At 42.3% G+C, this 21,921-nt stretch overlaps 1 protein-coding gene across 10 annotated transcripts in view; it reads right to left on the reverse strand.

Moving 5' to 3' along the window:
* Nucleotides 1–314: 314 nt before the first annotated feature.
* Nucleotides 315–21,921, reverse strand: part of NHSL1 (NHS like 1) — a 176,407-nt gene continuing 154,800 nt past the window's right edge. For 3 of the 10 annotated variants that reach the window (XM_071433852.1, XM_071433883.1, XM_071433896.1), the window contains exons 5-8: nt 19,312–19,443; nt 7,115–10,528; nt 6,444–6,573; nt 315–2,982 (exon numbers count right to left, since the gene is read on the reverse strand). In XM_071433852.1, coding sequence (XP_071289953.1) covers nt 2,259–2,982; nt 6,444–6,573; nt 7,115–10,528; nt 19,312–19,443 — 4,400 coding nt within the window. In that variant the 3' untranslated portion in view covers nt 315–2,258. Of the gene's footprint in view, nt 2,983–5,901; nt 6,033–6,443; nt 6,574–7,114; nt 10,529–19,311; nt 19,444–21,921 lie in introns of all 10 variants that reach the window. The other 7 variants (XM_071433870.1, XM_071433891.1, XM_071433901.1 and 4 more) reach the window with 6 other exon arrangements.

Here is a 21,921-nt window from a genome sequence, read left to right on the forward strand (position 1 = left end):
TCTGCTTATAATCTGGTTCTCCGAGAATTTTAGTTTTCTGGGACAGGTTGCAAGTAGGACAGAAGTAGTAGAAACACTCACATGACACTGAAAAAAGCTTAGGATTATTTAAATTTTTTTAGTCTCAGAACTGAGATACCAAAATGGGATGGATGTGTGAGTACACTTTAGTTGTGTCTAAAGTGAATTAGTAAATTTTGCAATGAAAACTGGAAAATTAGTAGCTGGATGCATGGATGATGGCATTCAATGGGTTGCCATACGCTGTGGGACACATCTTTTGAAGGAGATTTTAATCGACTCAAAAGACAATATGGCAACTGGCAGGCTTTTACTTTATTGAAGCAAAGTCACAGCATTTTCAGCACTATTCCCCTCTTGTGAAGGGAAGAGTTAAACGAAGGCCCCTGAAATTTACATAACTAACAAGTAAAGGATTGAAGAAAGAGATTACAAGCATATTTCTCTAAAATAAATAATCTACAAAGAGTGCTTTTTCTTCTTAAAAGCAATCTAAAAATGTAAAAATTCTACAGTAAGGAGATCAAAAGATATTTTAACAACTTTCAATATTTACAAACAATACAAAAACTGCGCATGCCATCAAATGATGCAAAATTCTTATTAAAAATTAAAAGCTTCATTCCTACCAAGAACCAAAAACTCCAGCCAATATTTCAGTTTTAATTAATGGTCTTCTTTACAATTGGAAAACCGTTAAATGTTCTTATTATCTGTAAAATATACAATAAAAACGAACCTCACTAAATTATTAAGGTTAAAAAAGAAGAGCAATACTGCAGGCAAATCAAAAAGGAAAGCGTAACTTATTCTTTGGTAACCGAAAGTTAGCAAGTATCTGTATTTCAAGTGATACAAAGTAATAGTCTCCCCATTTTGACAAATGAAAGACAGATTTCCGGCAAAACACAATTCCCAAGTTTCAGTTTTGAAAGACGGGCTCCACCTACAGCTTTGTAGTGCAAGTCAAATTTCTCTTTCTAATTCAGAAACACAGCTGTCCTGGTTCCGGCCAGGACAGGGTTCATTTTCTGCAGCAGCCAGGAGGGGCCGTGGCCAGGACACAGAAGTTATTCTACACCACCTCACAACACTGCTGGGAACAAGGAAGAGGGGCAGCAGGTCACACCTTACCAGGCTCTGTCACCTGTGAGCCATTCACCTTTTTTGTGCGCACTCTAATCGTTGTCACTGTTACTGTCCATTTTCTTACTTCACTGTTGTTTCCAGTAAATTTATATTTTATCAGCCCCCAACTTTCAACTTTTGTGCCTCTAATTCTCCTCCCCAGCCACCTGCAGAGGTAAGAGGAGAGGGGAGTGAGTGAGCGGGTACATGGTTTGGAGTGTTTTGGTGGAACACTAAATTGGGGATTACCATTCCTAAACCATGACCCTTCCAAATTCTGGCTTCATTCATCTCCCACTTTCCTGATGTCTGTGTGCACCCTCCACACACATCCAGCTGTTCTAGCTCTCTAAGGGAATACTCCAGTCAAGGAAGCAATTCACCTGGAAATGTGTGTTTCACCAAGTGAAGGTGTGTGGCTGCACAGCAGCCAGTAGTGTGTTATAAAATCAGCTCCCCTTTCCACCTTAACTACACAGTTCATTTTCCCTCAAGAAAAAGAATTAAAAGTACAGTACCCTGGACCAATCCATAACCTGGTGAGCTCGCTGCTCGAGCAGGACATGCTTCATCAAACGCTGGGCCATACCCCTCTAAGGAGCCATGTAACCCCAGCATCAACCCTGCTACCTTCTCTCAGAGGTGAATGTGCCTCATTGTGCCTCCCTCTGCTCAATGAATGCACTACGCTGCATCACTACAATGCTTTTGAACCAAATGTCCAGCTTGTACCACAGGAGCCTTCCCATTTCAGGCTTATTCCTAAATTTTGCTTGCCCAATTGCAGTCTTAAGAAAAAGAAAAACTTCACACCCCTACAGACTCTGAGAAAACTTCCCCACCCCACCCCACAAGAGAACTTCTAAGGCTTTACATAAAAAATTCAACTGTTAACATTCTTCAAGCCACAGACCACTCATTCAAAGCAAGTGCTCCCCACCCCAACCCAACCATGCAGAACCATCGTCGCTTTAGCATTTAAACATACACATGCAGTTCATGGAATAAATGCTCAGCAAAGTAACCTTGTCCTGGTCTGGGCTTTCTTCTGGAATCTAGTCCCTGTAATTTTCTAGACTAATATCCAATGCCTTTTGTCACCCTGCCTTTTAACTTTCTTCAGCTGAAGAGTTTAGATACTTCCTTGAAGCACCTGGTTGAGTCATTAAGTCTACATGGGCTGGATCCAAGGTCTCCTTGCAGCCTGCCTCCTCAGCATACGGGAAGTCATTCATGTCCATTTCATCACTGGTAAACATATCAAGCTGCCCCTCTTGCTGCTCTTCCAAAGTCCTCCGGACCCTGCCCTCGGACTGTTCCACCACTTCCCCATCTCCTTCACTAATGACAGTCATGGGGCTGCTCTGGATGCGGTTGCGGACGTTGTACTTGCTGCTGGCAGCAGACGGGGGTGTCCGTGACCGGCCGTACCTCGTGCCAGAGAAGGACATGCTCCTTGGCATCAGGCCCTCACTCCTGGCCCACTCCTCCTGGGCCCGTCTGCTCTTGCTGGGCGAGCAGCTGGCAGGGCTGTCGGAAAGGTCAGGGGGGGCGTCCGTCTTTGGCCGGTGGAACCGCGGGTCCGTGTTCTTCAACATCTCTGCTGCAGACATACGGGAACTGGTGTCACAGCGACTCCCTTTCTTCAGCAGCAGGGCTTTGAAGTTGTCATTGCTGGTGCTGCTCTTGCGGACGCTTCTCTGGATAGATCCGGCTTGTTTAAGGGTAGCTAGGTTTGGGGAAGCACCAGTGGGAGTTACGGGGGGCGACGGAGAATGGTTGCGGGTACGGTCGTCTTCAGAATCTTTACGGCCAAGGACTTTCCTTTTGGATCTGAGTTTGAAACACACACACAAAAAAAGAGGATGACACAAAAACGAAAATTTTTACCTCCTCTAATGAAACTCAGTTTAGAGCGATGACAATGAATTTAAGCTGAAGCAGAGACAGGGAAAAGGGAGAAGTGATCTAAATCTAAAGCATGAGTAAGAACACCACCAGAACTGTACAGGCACTAATGCAGGTATTGAAGGTATAAGTTTATTACTCTTTTTCTGCAAATCTGGAACAATGAAACTACTAAAACTGGCAATACTGATGTTCAAAACACTTTAGTAAATTTAGTGAATCGGGTTTTCTGGAGTCAATATTCAACTGCTCAGACTGATGTGCTGTAAGAATTTATACTCCATGCTGTTTTTCTGTTAATTTGGGGACTTGATTCAAAATATGTCTAATCTAGAGTATGTTTTGTTTTGTTTCGTTTCATTTTACAATTTGACACTCTCTGGAGAATTTGAGGTGTAGTTTAGTGCACTTTCCTTCAGAAAAAAGGACACAGCAAAGCACTGCTGCTGAAGATGGAGCAAAGGGAGCCACATGTAACAATTCTAAATTAAATTATTGAAAAACCCCGTCCCTAATCCAAATATTAAATAAATAGAGAAAAAACCTTTCCAGCTCCTCTCAATATGCACAGATAAAATTCACAGTTATGTTGGTGCTCTGTCATTGCAACTTTCAACTAAATGAAGGAGAGACCAACTTCCTGACAAGAAAGTTATCTTTCCAAATGAAAGAGCTTGTCTATTTAGATGTGAAGTGCAGGGACAAAACACACACAAAAAAAATTAAGAGATAACCATGGAACTGGGAATATGTGGAAACTGGACTTTTACTGCCTCATTTTCACATTTCTAGAAATCTTAAAAGAAATGTACATGCCTGGTAGCTATAATACAGCTGCTTTGTTTCTTTGCTGACTGAGCAAGAATTAATTAAAAAGGATTGTATAAAGCCTAATTTTAAATATGGTATTTTGGCAGAAGTTTAGAACAAGTCAACAGACTTCTCAGAGATATAAAATTATCATCCTATAAACTCCGTATTAATTTTTATCAAGCATGTGTTCAACCCAGACCATTCCCCTTGTAAAACAGATTTCTACTTAATGTGATCTTTAGCTTTACTTTCTTAAAAGCCTTGAGATTTTGCCAAGGCAAGCTAAATGTGTTCATGCATCGCAGCCTACTGATAATTAAAAAACCCCTGAAAACAAAGAAGCAGGATCCATCAGCTGAGTAGGTGGCAGCAACAGACACTGCTATAGGCTGTGCCAAGACTTTGGAGCAATCCAGTCTCTCCCCTAAGTGGTGAAGTTTATGCATAGCTCACTTGTGATGCCCCCACAGGCAGCTGCACCAGCTGTTATTTTCAGCAGCTGCTGCTGCCTCCACCTGTCCTTCTGGAATAAGAATGTAATACCAATGTCCATTCAGCCTGAGAGTGAATGGACACAGAAGACAGCAAAGAGATAGAATGATGACTTCAGGAGCAGCCAATGTGGGAACCTCATCTAGATTTAACTGTGCCTTAGTGCTGTAGGCAGCAGATGATTTTGGTGCTCGGATGCTCTGCAAGTCTGTATGTGAACACTTGTGTGCATTTGTTACACAGAAAAGATTTTCCTTAATTACGGTTTTGGCTGCCTGTGGGTATCTTTAAACATTGCAGTGCTGGGGCTGTACTGTTACCAAACCCCAAATTAAACTTAAAAAAAGAAAAAATCAGTTGCAAAGATCTGCACGGAAAGACTATTATCGCAGCTTGGAGTGATCTGTTAAGACTGTGAATGCAGTGCAGAGCAGTCAGCTTGCTGTCAGCACCTAGCCAGCTTTTCTCAATATGTATGAATTATGGAAGAAACTTGAAATTAGGAACCAAATTTGGTTTTGGTGGCTTTTCAGACACATACAGGGTATATGTTCAAACAAAACTATGACTTAAAACTTCGGACTGTTCTTCCTGTCCTTAATGCACATACACTAAATTTCTTATCTTGCTCCAAATTATATATTCAAGAGTTCCAATTACTGAAGTAATATCTCTTAGAAACAGTGGGGGAAAACTAAAACTTTTTTTACTAATTAGCAACCAAGGAAGAAAGTGGTTAAAGTCCAAAGCCAGCAAAAGCAAGGTCATAATAAAAAAATGTGTCAAGCAGTTCCAAGTATGTCACATCCAGTTCCATTGTCCACTTCCCCACGAACTAATGAATTACAAATATGTGCGTATCACAGAAATCCACTCTCTATCTGCATACACAAAGGAGAATGGCTACTGGCCAGAATACCTCATTCTAAAGCCAGATTTGACACAGCTCTAGAGAGTGCCATGCAACATGAATGCAACAGACCGTTTTCAGAATGGCTCATACAGGCCAAGTCCTAAGGGCTAACAGTAAGTTATAAAAAGTCAGTATCATATATATATAGTTTTTGTAAGGTCTGGAAAAGACTTGTTTAAAAAAATGAAAAAAAGAGAGTATCTGCATCCAGAATGCTGCAGCCTCCCAGCCGCTCTCTTCCCGTCCCTCATTCCCGATGCACAGATGTGCAGACCGAGTGAACACCTGGATAATTCCCCACTCCCGGGCAGGGAGGCGGCCCCTCTGCGGCTGGCAGAGCGCGGCGCAGCCACGCGATGGCGCTGGCGCCACGCCCAGCCCGGCCCGGCCCGGGCGGCTCCGGGAGCGCCGCTCCAAGGGACCCGCGCTCCGGGCTCTGCCTTTAGGGTTCCTGTCCTTGGGGCTTCCTTGGGCTTTCTTCTTCCTGAGCACCTAACGTGAACAGCACATAAATCTAGCTGCCATTCGGCAGGATTTTGTTTTCAAGGGAAATGAATAATGCCACTAACAATAGAGCCAGTACTGCACATTCCATTCATGAACCAGTTTGACACAAAATACCCGACCTCAGGCTGGATTATGGCAAACTATAATCCAGCGTTTGCCATATGTTTTGCCATATGACTGACATGTTGCGTTACTTGCCAGTTTCAGCCACGCTTGCCATGAAGCATTAGCGTTGAGCCTCTGTCCCAAACTGCACCATATAAGCAGCGAAGAGAGTAAAAAGAGATGGAGAAGAACGAGAATGAAAACAAAAAGATACACAGAAAAAGCAACAGTAGAGTTAATATGGCAGATTGAGAACATTACAATAAATACTAGACGTAAATTGATATTTTAAAGGGCAAGGCATTTACAATATAATCTACATCCATTTAATCTAGTTGGGTTTAGTTCAGAATGGATTAAATACATTTATAAAACAATAATATGCAAGTTCTTTTCCTCATCTTTTTCACATATAGCCTTAGTAGAAAGTTGATAAATATGTGCTTTCTGTTAAAGCCATGATTGTTGTAATTGGGTATTCAACAAAACAATGTTAAATTTATTTCTGAGAGACCTACCGGACCTGACAGTAGAGGAAGGGCAGTTTCTACAGTACCTGTGAATGGCTGCAAAAAGATCCTCAGTAGTCCTTGGTCTTGCTGGTGTTGCCACTCCATCTGTCTCTTCCCCATAACTACTGCTTGGCAGGAATGAACTACTGGCTGTGTCTGATTCAAACACCTCCACTATGCAAAGAGAACGAACAACACAGTCAGTCTGTTGTGTGAACCCCCCAGACACACAGTCCTGAAATCAGCCCTTGCTGCCTCCAAGGAGAAGCATCCGATGGACTGAGTGAGTGCAGCGCTGTCATTATTGTGATTTCAGATCAATGCTTGCTTAGGGAACTGCAGTGCATGAAATACATGCCTGTGCTTGCTCACGCCTAACAGGCGGAGAACAGTAACAAAAGAAAATTTGTAGCATTTCCACTAAAATGCAAAACCAGTATTAACAAATTAACTGCTTTTACAGCATGCTTTAATACTAGCGTGGTTAAATAAAGCATCATTTTCTTTCCATGTCTGCAACAATGAGAAGTCAGAAAGGAATTGTATGAAATGTCATACAATATTAATCAGATCCCTGCAACTTTCTTTTTTTGTTTTAGTTGTAACAATCACAAGAAGATCTGCCTTCTACAGAATGCCACCTCAATGCTAGGATCCCCACCTTCTTCAAAATAGCTACTGCTGCATCTGAATTAGTCAGAGAAAAGAGACTCACCACTTTCGTTCTCTTGAGATGGGTGCCCGTCAGTGTTACTGCCACTGTCTTGGCTGCTGCCTGAACTGCTTCCTTCATCAAAAGCAGACTGCTCCTCCTGCCTGGGTTCCTCTTGAACTGGTGATGCAGCAGGCTGTACCACAAAGGCATTCGCTCCCACTGTCTCAGAGAAGGTGAATCCAGCAGCTCCTCCCTCAGGAACCAGGCTGCCAGAGTCCATCTCGCTAGAACCGAGTCCATCTGTAAGACAATTTCTCGCCTCCTCAGAGTGTGCAAGCACAGCGTCTCTCTTAGTTGGGCTTCTGGCAGTATCACCCACTTCAGCTGCTTTCTCCACTGTAAGGTCTAACTGTGGAGGTGGAACCAAAAGGAACAGTTTGGGTTTCTTTGAAATAGGAGGTGGTTTCTTGCTTGGCAATACACCCTGAGTCTTGTCAGGAGATGCTGATGACCCCTGAAGTGACATGCCAGAAGGGAGGTCTTCACTCTGCACTGAGGACTCAGGTGTGTCATCAGTGGCTGACCCCAGAGCATCATCTTCAGAAGATTTCTTTGCACCTACTGCACTCACAGGCTTTTGATCACTGTCAAGTACAGGTGCGTTATCAGAGACAATGAGAGGAGAACCCCGAGACAGTGTTTGAACTGCATTTTTAAATGAGGTGCCTTGAGTTTTCACTTCCTCATTGCCTAAGCTGGTACTGAGTTTTAGTGAGAGAGATGGCTTTATGAAAGACTGTGATGATGAATTTACAGTACCCTTTTCCTGAGAGGTGGTTTCAGAAGCAGATTCAGTTGATGATTCACCTTCTGTTGATTTTTTCACAGACCTCAACTGCACCATTTGCAGTGCTTTGGTGGTTACTAATGGCATCACAGGTCTTGATGAATCTTGCCTGTTGAGTGGCTGTTTCACTGGACTGTAGCAAGAATCTTCCTGGTTGCGTTTCTTAAAAGAATACTGTGGGTATATTGCTGCACCTTTTGTTATTTTGGGATCAAGTGGTGGTGCTGGTGGTGGGACAGCCAAGGGGCAAGAAGGAGAAGGAGCAACAGGGGAAGAGAATGAACTGATGGAGGCTTCTTGAGGAAACCATGGGACAGTCTGGGCAAAGGTAGAACTTACACTGGCTTCTGGTGGAGGAGGGGGGAACGTGGGAGAGGTCGACAATGGTGACAGATCCATTACTTCTGCTGGAGGAGGAGGAGGAGGAGGAGAAAGTTCAGGGCAATGCTGAGATGTTGGAAGAGGAGGTGGTGGAGGAGGTGCACCAGAATCCACAGGAGGGCTCAGGGCAGGGTCCAGTTTCTTCACACTCACACTCCCTTCAGTAGATGTATTTGAAGAAAGAGAAGTGGATGACGAAGACATGGAGACTGAAGACAAAAGAGAGGACTTCCTTTCAGGCACTTTAGGCTTCAGCTTGGATTTCCCATTTCCTGACGATGCAGACTTTACAAGTACAGGCACTGGAGTAAGCGCAGTGGGTGTGTTGGACTGGCTGGAGTACCCACTCGATGGCGATGTGACTCGGTGGGATTTCTCCGGAGAAGCACTCTTTGGTTTGGCCAGTCCACTGGGCACTTGTGGCACAGAAGCCCTTGAGCCATCACTGAAGTGGCTGATGCTGTAATCGCTGAGAGCAGATGAAGTACTGGCAGAATGGGTCACGGGAGATTTCACCTGGTCATCTGCCACCGCAGCATAGTCACTGTAGTAACCCCACTGGTCAGCATACTCTGACTTTATGCTACTTGTTTCACTCTGGGAGGGAGTGACTGTACAGATGGAGTAGAGGTTTGGAGCAGTGGTGGACATCATGCTGCTGCTCGCACTGACCGAGCTTTGGCTGCGTGAGCGCAACACCCAGGGATCCTCATAATCACTGCAGGGGCTCTGGGAAGGGGAGCTGCCATTTTTGCACTTCAGATTCAGCTGAAGAGAATGCTGGAGAGTGGCAATGAGGGTTTCATCAAGTATCTGTCCATTGGATTGGGCTTTTTTCTTAGGCATCCTTCTGAGTGAGTCTGTTCTGGATGGTGGCAAAGGTGGCTTCTTTGCCTTTTTCAGTGAGATGTTTCTTGCAAGGGATTTGTCACCTTGGCCTAAGTGGTCATCCTGAAGTTTCTTCTCCTTTCCTTCAAAGACATTTATCACGCTGTCTCTGGGGTTCTCAAAACCATTACTACTGTTGCATGGCATGTCTGCCTTCAATCCAGAGTCCATATGCATGGAGCCATAATAGCCATCATGGTCCACAGAATACAGGGAAGTAGAATCCTCCCTGACTGACGTCCTCTCCAGGCTACTGCTGCTCAGGTTGCTACGGGGCGTGGCACAGCCTGGTGTCGTACAAACCACCTTGCGTGAAGGGGTCTCGCTGCTCTCTGAAGACTTGTACAACCAATGCTCCGTGCTGCTCACTGCTGCCTGTGCTCGCTCCCCAGAATAGCTGGATTCGCTCCGACCATCGCTGTCCTGGGAAGGGCTTGCTAAAGCAGCAGTGTTCCTACAGCTGTAGCTCATGCTGTGCGACCCAGCCTCTGCATTCCCAGGAGTGCTTAGAGAGACAGCAGAGTCACCAAGAGAAAGCATCATGACCGTGTTAGATGGGATGGTATCTGAAGTCTGCGAGTGACGTGTGGAGCTACTCTCACTCCAGTTACCACTTGAAGAATGGTGATCTTCTTTCCCACTTACTGCACTGCTGGCAGCAGGATTGTCTCTTGGATTTGGAAAGGCAGTGGAGCTGGACATTTTACTATCCAATGATCCAACACTCTGGGCAGCATGAATAAGGATAACTTCTGAGGAGGATGAGAGTGTTGCATTGGGTATGATGCTTGTTGAGTAAGTGGCATGAGGAGAGACCACACATGCTGGGCTTGAGGACTTCTCACTGTCACAGCTTCTCACCTCTTGGGACTTCGGCCTTGATGGGGTCCCCATCATGGGATTACTCCTCAGATGCACAACACTATCATCCACTTGCAATTTACTTATCTGGTGGGGTAAAGTGCCAGCAATGTCTTCTGTCTGTCTTGACATCATGCTCTGTGTCTCATCTAGGGACTGCAGAGACACCCTCGCACCAACTCGAGGCAAGCTGTGAAAACCTATGTCGTTATTTTGGCGAGAAGCAAATATAACTGCAGCAGAATCACTCATCACCGACATGTTTCCAGAGGAGCTGGAGAACTGGGACATCTGGGCTGCAATGCCTTGTCCTTTTTGTGCTCGTATTCTTCTCATTGAAGGGGGCACAACTTTAACTTCCTCCGTCTGGCAGCTGGTGTCCTTGGTTTCAGAGCGCTGCATGGCGGAGCGATAGCTGTCTAGTCTCCCTAGCGTGGAACAGTGATCTGGGACATACATGGAATGCCCTCGGAAATCACTTTGGCCAGTACCAACTGCTGGAGTCAAAAATAAAATAATTACTTCCTGAAGCGCAAATTCACATTTATCTTCTCACTCATTTAAAAAATACAGCAACCCAGCAAACTGCTCGATCCCCATGCTCCTGCAGGTTTATGCCTTCTGAAGAAGAATCTGCAACAATGGATTTTGCAGAGCCATCGTCTGTTTTCTGCATTTCTCTTCCCTTTTTCCTTATTACCAGGAACCTTCTGCTTACAGAATCGCCTGTGTTCCTGCTGCACATTCGACACATGAAATCCTCTGTTTATGACATGGTAATAATTTCCATAGTAATCAGTTGTGTCAGAAACCAAGTAGTACTGTTTGACTTCCAGCAGGCAACGCAGCAGGAACAGACAAAAGCCTGAGAAACGTGAAGTGTGTTCCCATGCTAATGCCTCATGCAATAAAGAAAAGGGGAAGGAAATCTGGAGACTAATATGAATAAAAGGATCTACTTTTTACAAGCATTACACTTCAGAAAAAAATGTTTCAGGAGACACAGATAGCTCTCCAAGTCCTACAATTTGTCTGAAAGAATGCTAACACATGGAAACATGCATTGTTTTACCACAAGTAATACATACACTGTAACAGCATTCATATAAGCATTATCCAACACTGCAAAGAAAACCATCAGGTAACGTTTCTCCATACAACTACTTTCTATTTATCATAAAGGAAAAACAGTAAGAACTGGGGAAAAGAAACAGCTGGTATTGATGATTGTCTCATCCTCAGCACCATCAGGAAATAAAAAAATAACCACTTTTTCTAAAAGAAGGAATAATCACATATTGGCATAACTCCTCCCAACCCCCAACTTTGAAGACAATGGAAATCAGTTTTAGTTCAATATATAGTTATCACTGGGTCAACAGAAAGGATTTTAGGGCTCTTTTAAATTTACAATTTTATTGGTAGCTGCCTTTTAAAATCACAAAGCAGAGGACTGCTTTAAAATTAGTCTGTGTAAGGCTGTTGCTTTTGAATTCAGTTGCATTGCTGTATAAATAGCAAGAGAGAGGCAGGCATGCTGCTGGAGATGCTGGTAAGGATGCGACACATATGTCACTGTGGGGGAGAACTGGTTATTTCAAGTCTCTGCCTTAGTGAGTCTCAGGAGCAATAAAGTAGCATGCCTGAAAGGAATGTTCTCCTTTCATATTTACTATATGAAACTGCATTGGGAGGATAGGTATTCTTATCATGCAGCTTTAAAAACACCACCCAAAGGACATTTAATCATCCTCATTCTTGGCAGGCAAAAGAGGCATTTAGGGTAAGGAAAAGAGGGCTCTGAAAAGGCTACAGTTAAAGCAGCACACACAAAAAAGATTGTTTACTTCTTTTCCTCAGGCATGTAAGTAGTCTTTCAGCAGCTTGAAGCCTAGTTAGCTTGCTTTGTGAAAATTCTCTTGCTCTCATAAAAATGCAGCCTCTTTCTGCTTCTGGTAGATGTTTGCTGCAAAGCTAGATACTCAGATGCTGGCAAATGTCTTGGATAATCTAATATGAGATACTGTCAGAACAGATGGACTACTGCAGCCATCCAAGAGAGAGATCTGCATATTCTGTATACAGTTATTGAACTGTACAGTAAGAAAAATAATCATCCTTTCCAGGTATATTTTTTTCTACGGAATCAGTGCACCCCTTTGGTTAAGACAGAGAAAAGTATCAAAACAGATGTTACAAATGTTTCTGGAACCATGACATAACCAATTCTAACTGCCGGTCAATTAAAAATATCTGGTAACAAAAATCTGCATGCCAAGACATGTAAATAACCAAAGAGATGGGTATTTTTCTTCTTCTGCCACAGTGAAACACACACACACACGCACACAAACACATACAGATGAGACAAGAGGATTGTGCTGGTGGAGAATGAAGCTGTCAGCATTACAGCAAGTATCTAATACTGTCACACACTGACCTGTGGCTGAGAGCATGTGTATGTGGTATGTCTGTACTGTATTCACAGAGGAAGCTAAATGCACCCTCATTCACAAGTAGTATAATGCAGATGGGTGGTTTACGTCTGTTCAAAATGTTACTGCTAGAGAAGGTAAATGGTGAAGTGAATCAATGCTGGACTTGCTAACCTCACCTTCTCCTTCCAAAATAAGGAGAGTTAGATTCATTTATTGGGACATACTGTTCATGGCAAATGCACAGTGATATCTGAAAAAGAAAATTAATGGCACTGAATAGAAAAGGCCATTGGATAAAGGAGGCCACTGATGGCTATACCAAAATGCCTGGTGCAGCATCTCCTGCCCCTTCCCTTGGGACACACCCCAACAGAGCCTGGGCACTGCTGGCTGCCCCAGCCAGAGCAGCACACTAACAAGAGGGCAGCATCCACAATCAGGTGCAGGATGCTGCTGAGAACCAGTGCTTACCCGGGTTTGTTACCAGAATAGATGTCAATTATGGTCCAGCCTAATATGCTCTGGGCAACTGCGTAAATTGACTCAACAGCAGCAAATGTTCCCAACCTTAATACTGCAGGGAAGCCCATCAGAGCAAGTCTTTGCACTGGTGTGAAGACTGGCCTCTTCTAGTTTGAATGATTCAGAGCCCAAACAAACACAGGATTATGGAGGGCAAGACAGCCCAGCTTCAGACATATAAACTACAGGGCAACATTCTTACATTGCTCTATGGGCTGTGATCAGGGAAGGAATTTTTCATTCTTGTTACTATTACAGGAACATAACTTTGAGGTTTTAAATTTGGGTTTTTTTTAGAAAAGCAGCATATTCTGAAACTCTATCAGCTTTGGTTTTGGCTTTACATGTATGCACAATCTCATGCAAAGCTGTGATGATTTAGTCTTTTTATAGTTCTGTTTTCTGAAGAGGGACAACAGAAATCTGCAGGGAAAATGGTTCAAAAAACCAACCAGAGGAACATTTAAGACTCAGGTATACTGGTAAAATGCTGAGGTGTTTATGATTTTGGTGGAATTCATAGGACGGTAGCAAGGAGTATTTTATTTGCAATTTACAAATGCACTGTAAAACCCTCACTCCCAGAGTAATACTGGAAAGTAATGATTTTCAAACCCCCTTAAAATCTTTGTTGGTACTACAGCTAGAAGACAATCCCACTCTAAGGGACAGCTTAAGCCTTTGACTAAGTACACTGATAATGCTAGGTCTGTCAGAAAATACCTACTTAAATAAATAGCAGTCAGAAGATACAAGATATCTCCAACACCAAGATCCTTGAACAGAATGAGATCTTTTAAAGAATACCATCCATAAGTCCTTCTAGTTGCAGGGACAATGTGTGAGCAGACAGCAGCAAAAAATGCTGCAGAACCAGACATCAGGTTACAGATGCTGAACATTATGAAGTCAGAAGTAGCTGCAAACTGGGTGCATGATAGATGTGGCTGAAAGTAACAATTATCCTGTCTGCCTTTTGCATTATCCTGCGTCCAGCAGCACTGCAGTCAGTGCTATGTCCACCACAGGAGACCTGTATCTATGCTCTTTTCTTTTTCATTACCCTGCTATGCTGCAAATCTCTCCTAATTAGGGCAAATGCTCTTCACTCGTGTGCATGTTTAGTGCAGGCTCCAGCAGCTAGTAAAGAACACCCACTCTGTGGACTCTGGTAGTCACTGGTGTTGCTCATTAGAGAGGACAGGGATCGAGAATGACAAATTTGATGGGTAAGAAAGTGTGTCTGTATATAATCCCTGGGGCCTAGATACTAGCAGCCCTGCTGTGACTCCAGCTGATCTGGTGGCACCAGCAGCTTGTTGCAGAGAATCACATGAAAGGTCCTCTGCATTGAAATGAGCATGGGAAACTGAGGGTTTGAAAATATAAACAGCGTGTGTGTTGGTGTCACAAAGCAGATGCCTGTTTCAACGAGAACAAAGAAGTAGTCTCTGTTACCTTCTGACTAACCATTTCTAATGTAAGCACTCCTCTCTTATGCCACAGGCACATTCCTAAGGTGTGTTGCTCTCACTGCCTCCTCATGCCCCACCTAGCAATCCTCCTGCAAACCTGGTAAACTGGCTAAGTCACTGTGCAGGCACCACAGTTTAGTGCTACAAAAAACCCCCAGAGATTCTTATTTTGTTCTACCCCAGCAATTAGAAACTGAGTGATTTTAACAGACGCTCAACAAGAAACAGACAAGTACACTGGGCTTATGGCAATTTTAAGGAATTTTCACTGTGCTCCATGAAGCATCTGTAATCTCTCAGAGGGGAAGAAAAATATTGCAGTGAATCCTGTGAAACTTTTCAGTACTGCCATCTAAAAAAAATCCTGAATATTTGCACATATCACTGCCACCCTGAGGGCTAGAATTCTGATGTAAATATTAGGAATTCAAGTTTTCTTGATTCTGATTGTCTACTAACAGTCAACTAACAGTCTCTGGTGAAATTTATATTCTTGGCATCTGTGTTTTTCATCCTCAGTATCAAAAAGCAGATTATACCTGCTTTCTAACATCTGATATATAGATGGATAGTGCTGGAAACGTACAATCGTGAAAAACTACAGGTAGAAACCCAGCGTTAGTCAAAACTGTATATATAACAATAACTTTGAAACAGAGATATTCTCTCCAAAGACTGCTAAAGTTCCAAACAGAAGCAGGTGCAGTATTACTTGACCGGAACAGCTGGGTATTTGTGTGGTATTTCTGTAGGACCAATGGGTATATCTGGGACTTTTCTTACCCATGGGACCTGTAACTTGAGTGACTGCTAGCCCTGGAGGGAACTAACTGGAGAAGACTATCAATTAAGAGGCGTTTTTAATAGAACAGCTGAGTTTCCAAAGATCTGAAGGACTCATTTGCCCCCATATTGCTGAGATGGAATTGCTTCTTCTCAGGCATGTCAACAGAGAGCTTCAACAGTCCCAAATGACACCTGAGACACCAACTGGTACCGCCACGGGTCTGAGCTGCACAGCAAGAAAGAAATGAAGGACTGACAGTTGAGGTGTCAGTCATTTCCATCCCAATGACTGACATGACATCCTATAGGTGAAAGGGAGCTACTGAAAAAGTGAGGTAGGAAAATAAGCTGAAAAAACTGTGTGAGGTCATTCTGACTCTTTGAACCTTTAGGTCAAGAAGGGGGAAAAAAAAGTACATGGGGCAAGAAAATCACAGAACCAAAAAGACTATGAATTGCATCTGTAAGATGCAAAAAAATGATTGGATCTGTAAGATGGAAAAAAAGGATTTAAATAATCCAAAGGAAGTACACACAAAGCATAAAATTAGAAGACATTTTTGGGAACCAAGAGGACAGAAACTTTTGGTTTTGGGAATAAAAAAAACCCATCAAAATGCCTGTCAGAAGAAGGAGGAATAAAAAGGTGGAAAAGGTAAAGATATTTTCCTGTCCCCTGTTTTGGTTAGGTATGTTTATTAGGAACTGTGGTGGAACTGATAGTCAGGTCTGAGACCTACTCCTCCTGCAAGACAGGGAAGGAGTCTGGGACACCAGAAGCTGCCCACTGGTGTCTGGGACTGCACTGGTGCAGAGCTCTGGAGAAACACTCACAACCAGGTAACTTGGAACCTCCACAAAAGAAAGTTAGTGTGAGCCAGACCCTAGAGCACTGACACAAAGAAGGGACCATGGAAAGGTGGAGAGAATTTTGCTGCCTTCACTTCCTCTGGAGAGCTGGAATGCGTGAAGGGAGCTGATGATAACCAAGATCCAATAAATAAGCAAAGCCAGTGACAGGTTCTTCCAGAGAGGCACTCATCTCTACTAAACTTCTGTTTGGGAATCATCTTGTCTGAGGGGGGAATACAGGTTTGCATATAAGGTACCATCTGAAGAAGACATCTAGAGACAATGGATAATGGCAACAGAGCAGAGAAACCAAGAGCACTTGAAGTAAAACGTCTCAAAGTTTATCGCTCTTTCTGCCGTTTTGACCCAACACTGACTCCATTAAATATGCATGTAATATTTATGTTCTGTAAGACAAGGAAGGTAATACAGAAGTATGCAGAACTAATTCTTTTTCATTGCTGTGTTTGGCAGAGAGAAGAATGCTTTGCCTTCTCCTCTTACTTTGGTGTCACTCTGCTAAATAGTATTGAAAGGGTGCTGCAGTTAAAAAGCAACTTCAAAAAGGAACTGCCATCTCTAAACTGGTAGACACTTCACATTCTTACTGTGTTTCAGAATCCCATCTATCACACTGCATTTTATTTATGCAGAATTCTTAATGCAGAATTTTCCAGTCTACACAGAGAGACTGGTTCATTACTGGAAGACACCTGTGAAAACACAACAGCATTTCAATGCTAAAAAGCAGGAATGTTTAAAGATACTTTGAGCCCACGGGTGAAGTTAATGTTTCCTTTCAGTATTGTCTGGCTAAGTTCTATGAGGGCACCACATCCAGTGAGCTCAGGCCAGCAGCCAGTGCAGGCTTTCTCTTCTGCCTGGTCTCCTGTTCCAAAGGACCCAAAGCAGCCAAGGGAGAACCCCAGCAGCTTGGCCTCACAAAAGTTCTTCCAGGCTCTCTCACAAGAAATGAAAATAGTCCGAGCCTGGTTGAAGCTTTGAGGTTCTCTCAAGTTTCTGCTTCCTTCTGAAGCATAAACAAGAAGTTACAAGAATCTGCTGTATATGTTGGTTATTTAGCCTGCACGCAGCAACTCTGGTGTACCAAGGGATTTTAATCTTTGTACAAATATTATAGCCATTCACAGCAATGCTTTAGGGAAGAAACAAAGAGATTTATTCAGCTGAAACCACAGGGAGAATGTCAATAGGCATAATGCAATTGCTTGATTTGGAGTTTAGTCCGGATACTTGTTCTGATCCAATGAACTGTGGAATGTCTTAAAACAACTCCTTGTTTGTTTTGGGACAGCGTAAGAGAAATAGGGAATGGACTGCTACAGAAATATTTGGAGAGTGACAGGGGAGAAAAAGCAGAAAGAAAGTGCACTGAACAGGGATGGGGAGACGTGCAGCTATTCCCAGCCTTGCCAGCAGCCTCGTGGCTGACTGGCTAGGTCACTTCACTGCAGCATGTCTGGTTTCCCCAGGTATGAGATGAAGACACTATCACTCTTTTCTAGTGCACCTTCTGTCTTGTGATGGAAACCAACACACTAAGAGGATGGATACTGCTGTCGCAGAGTACTCCTGGCATAAAATTTGCTCCCTGGAAGAGATACAACCACCATGGAAGTAACATGGAGCTCCTCAGACAACTTATGCCCTCAGGCAGATGGCTGAAGCCCTGTGTGCCTGCAGGTTAGGGGTACGGGAACCATCCAGAGAGAGCTACTACAGCAGGATACTGTCAGTCCACCATTTAAAATAGAAGCCAAGGAAAACCTTCAAGCAATGCAACATGAAATGTGCTCAGCACAGACATGAAAGATGAAAATCAAGGTAAAAACTTGTCACCCTTAGCAAACAGATTGGCCAAGTCATAAACTTCTTTGAAGGTATTAATTGAAGAATTCTTTATAGGATAGATGCCAACAGCATTCTCAGTTTACTCCACCAAATACAACTACAGTTGATGTTTTCAAACATGAAACATCTTTTTGAAGTGGTCACAATGTAACCTTAACATTTTGGAAATGCTTTCTTGAGGCAGTGGATTCCCATGGCAGGGCAGTGTTTCATTACAGATGCTGAAGGAGCACAGTTCTACTCACAAACTTCTCTGCATGTAATTGTCTATTTCTTCCCTTTCTCTGTGCCTGACCCTCTAGCTCATTTCAAACCTATCCAAACAAGCCACAGATTTTTGCTTCTGTTTCTGAAAAACCCAGAAAAATAACCAAGAACTGAAAACATAATTAAAAAAGAAATAGCTGCAACATGCAAGGTAGTAAAACTTACTGAAATCATCAATATATGAGATGATTTCACATGTAAAGCACCAAAATGAAGTTCTGCCAGACTATTTTAAAACATATTCTTCTTCTACAGAGAAAAAAAAAAAAGGAGGAGGGGGAGAATATTTTTATCTGTGAAGTTATAATCTGGGAAAAGCTAAAATAATTTTTAAAAAATAGCACAATTTAAATCAAAGAATTCTGCAAAAAGTGTCTGAAAGATCTGCCAAAATTCAGATTGCTTGATCAGCTTTGAATTCACATCTACTACCAAGTGGGAAGAAGATAGGTCACATTTACACCACCTCAGGCAGTCCTCCTTCTTAATAAATGCAACTTACCTGGGCTTATTAGCTTTTCCATATATTCTAAAGGAAGTTCCCTTTCCTTTAGAGTATATGGAATAGCTAATAAACCCAGGTAAGTTACTCCAATCATGTAACACTGATACTTAAGGGGTTGCCAACACTGAACTGGAAAATAGGTTTTTCACTCTAGATGCAATCCTCGGCAGGTTCAGGAAGGCATCCATAAATTGATTTACTCCACTAATTACTCACAAGCCAAAATGTCCGCCCACTTCAGTTTTGCTTTGGTGAACATCCTGGAGAAGATGACCAAATGTGAAGGAAAGCATTAAAGTCCAGACACCTTACATCCCTGCAGGTTTTCATTGTACCAGTACACCATTTTCCAAACACCTTGTTCCCTTTAACAGATGGAAGTGAACAGATTAAAGGTCCCAGCTTCCCAATGCAGGAGGTGGCAAGGAGGCACACACATATTTGGAACTGAAATAGGCTATCAGACTGTATTTGGTTTCATGAGCACTGGTGATATTATTAGTCGAGTAATGATAAGCAGTGACAATGAACAGTGGATGGAATACAGTTCTGATGAGCCATACCTAGCTCCTTTTGTATGTTGTCAGGGATTCCTGTAATAGTCTTTCTCCTTTTGACTTTCTTCGGCCGTCTTACCACCGTGTCTGTGTAAATTAGAGACCGCCGAATGCTGGCCTGGCGGTCGAAATTCTCCCCTAATACATGGTAGAACAAGCAAAGCAACATTACTTCCAAGCACACTGACATCATGCACTTTCTTCCACTAGTTTTGTTGTAGAAATGGAAAAAAAGGCATTAATCAATGGTGTTAGCTTGGTCCTACAATGAAGGTTTACACTGAAGAAAGATACAGCACACTGTCACAGTAAGGCTTTAGACAAAACTATCCATTACACAATACTGCATGTTTTAAAAGGAATTTTGAATTCTGAGCCAAACACAAATTTGGTGAGAGCAGCTTTAATTCCAAAAGCAAAGAGAATCCTTGCTTTTATTCGGCCCTTCATAGCTTTTTCTGTGGTTTTTTATTAAGTTATTTTTAAGTAATGAGCTGCAGAAAAAGCAAATCTGCTCATGAAAATGAAAGATCACAATGGTTTATGCAGGAACAGACATTGCCATTGGCAACAGCTATTACGATGCCTTTGCACAGCTCCATCATTAATTCGCATGAGGCCCTTTTTTTCATTCCAAGTTCCTCTGAACCTGTCAAGTGTACTGCATTTCTGGTGTTGATCTTTTAGCACGAATACAAATAAGAACTACGGAGCACACAGAGATCAAACTGATCTTGTGGACTCATAAATATTTCAGGGCGAAAGCTGCTTAAAATTGAAACTTTACAGATGATTGTAAAAATATACAATGCCGAGAGCTAAAAAAAAGTGTAAGTGCACTTTGCCAGACAAAGCCTTATGATGACCATGTGCTGTATCATAATGGGACCCAGAAGCACCACTATCATAAAGAAGCTTTTCTTCAGGAATTCACTTTTGTTTAGAGGTTTATAATTTGGCCATTTCACTAGCAGTAAGATAAAGATTGCACTATAGATCACAAGTTAATTCTCTGCCACTTCTAAAACATTAACAGCTACCCCCTGTAGCTCACATATAAGTTCCCTTTTTACAAGTTTAAGCATTTTAAAGCACTGCTCAATGTCCTTTAGATGATCCATTTAAAACTTAAAGGTGGGAAAACCTTGATATACATTGCACATGTTTTTTTCTATTTTATACTTTTTTTGAAAATTGATGACCAAATTATTTACCTCTAAAAAGTGATTAATGCACAGTAACTAATACATCATAAAAATTACCCCTGGCTGACTGCACATCAGTATGATGTGTGTCGTGCAAGTAGCATAGAAAACCTCATGATCTCTATAACAGTTAAAGACACAGTCATGTATTCAAGTACAGCATGTGGACTTGTGAAAATGCAAGGAAAAAAATGCAGCATTTTCATTTACCATGTTGTAAATATAAAGACTCTGACTCTGTTTGACCGGAGCCTTGACCACAGGCCGCACTTTTGCCGAGTGGAATCCTTGCAGTTACAAAATGCCAGTTTCATTCAACTTTTGGATTGACTGAAGTCAGATTAAGGGAGGAGGCGAAGCCCATGGGAACTATAAAATTGAGAGCTATGGATCCCACTGGCTTAGAAGTCCTGAAATATTGAGACAGACTATTCACTGTCTTGGGCAGCACCACTATTAGGATGTTAGGACCCATATGGGCGAAAGTCAGGACATTAGGTTATCCTGTCCTGCAGGATGATAAACATAATTCTAAACACGTTATATAAATCCAACAGATTTGAAGGAGAAAGTTTTGCATCTCTGAATGTGTCTTTGTCAACTCAAAGGCTGACAATCATGCCTGAGATGGTGCGTTACAAGAAAATTTTAATGTAGCTTTGAATGAAGCCTTGGAATAAAACATAAGTGGTAAGCAGAGGGTGCAAACAATGAGAGAGTCTTTTACATGAAGGCTCAGACAGCACAAACAGGATGGTCATGAAGAAATATTACTGTGTCAAATGATCCACAGTAACTTGTTCCAAATGAGCTACCTAAAAGCTAACTCAACCAATCCATCTTTAATGGCTTTTGATACACAAAGGCCATGATACAAATCTGTAGAATTTCAAAATAGCAACTTCAGTGAAATCCAACAAGCAAAATCAGAATGTCTCAGTCTTTTTTTCTTTCTTCACTGCCATCTTTTTCATTTTAGAAAGTATCGATATCAACAGTAAATTTATTTTACAGATTTAAGAATATTTTTCTCCTTCTCTTACAGGTTTGTAATGAATCATATAGGTATTCCTTAAATACTTTATTCAGTTGTCTCTCATGCAGTATACTCAGTTTCCCAGTTTCCTTGGATACACAGAAAATATTTAAGTGTGCACTTAAATCTCACTGAAGTCAGTCAAGCTGGACTCAACCAAATGCTTAAATATTTTGCAGGATCCAGCCTGGCACTGATCACCTCCACCATTACCAGACTCCTCCATCTGGAAAGAAAGTTAGTTCCAGAAAGCCCATGAGAACAGACACCATTATATATACATATATATCTTTTAACCCACAAGATATGTATATGTAAAGACTGGCCACCACGGAAAAATTCAGTCCAACCCCTTCCAGAACAAAGCTCAGCCCA

The sequence above is a fragment of the Agelaius tricolor genome, unplaced genomic scaffold (genome assembly GCF_023055355.1).
Source record: "Agelaius tricolor isolate 1412-34295 unplaced genomic scaffold, bAgeTri1.0.p SCAF_1, whole genome shotgun sequence".
Taxonomy (NCBI): domain Eukaryota; kingdom Metazoa; phylum Chordata; class Aves; order Passeriformes; family Icteridae; genus Agelaius; species Agelaius tricolor.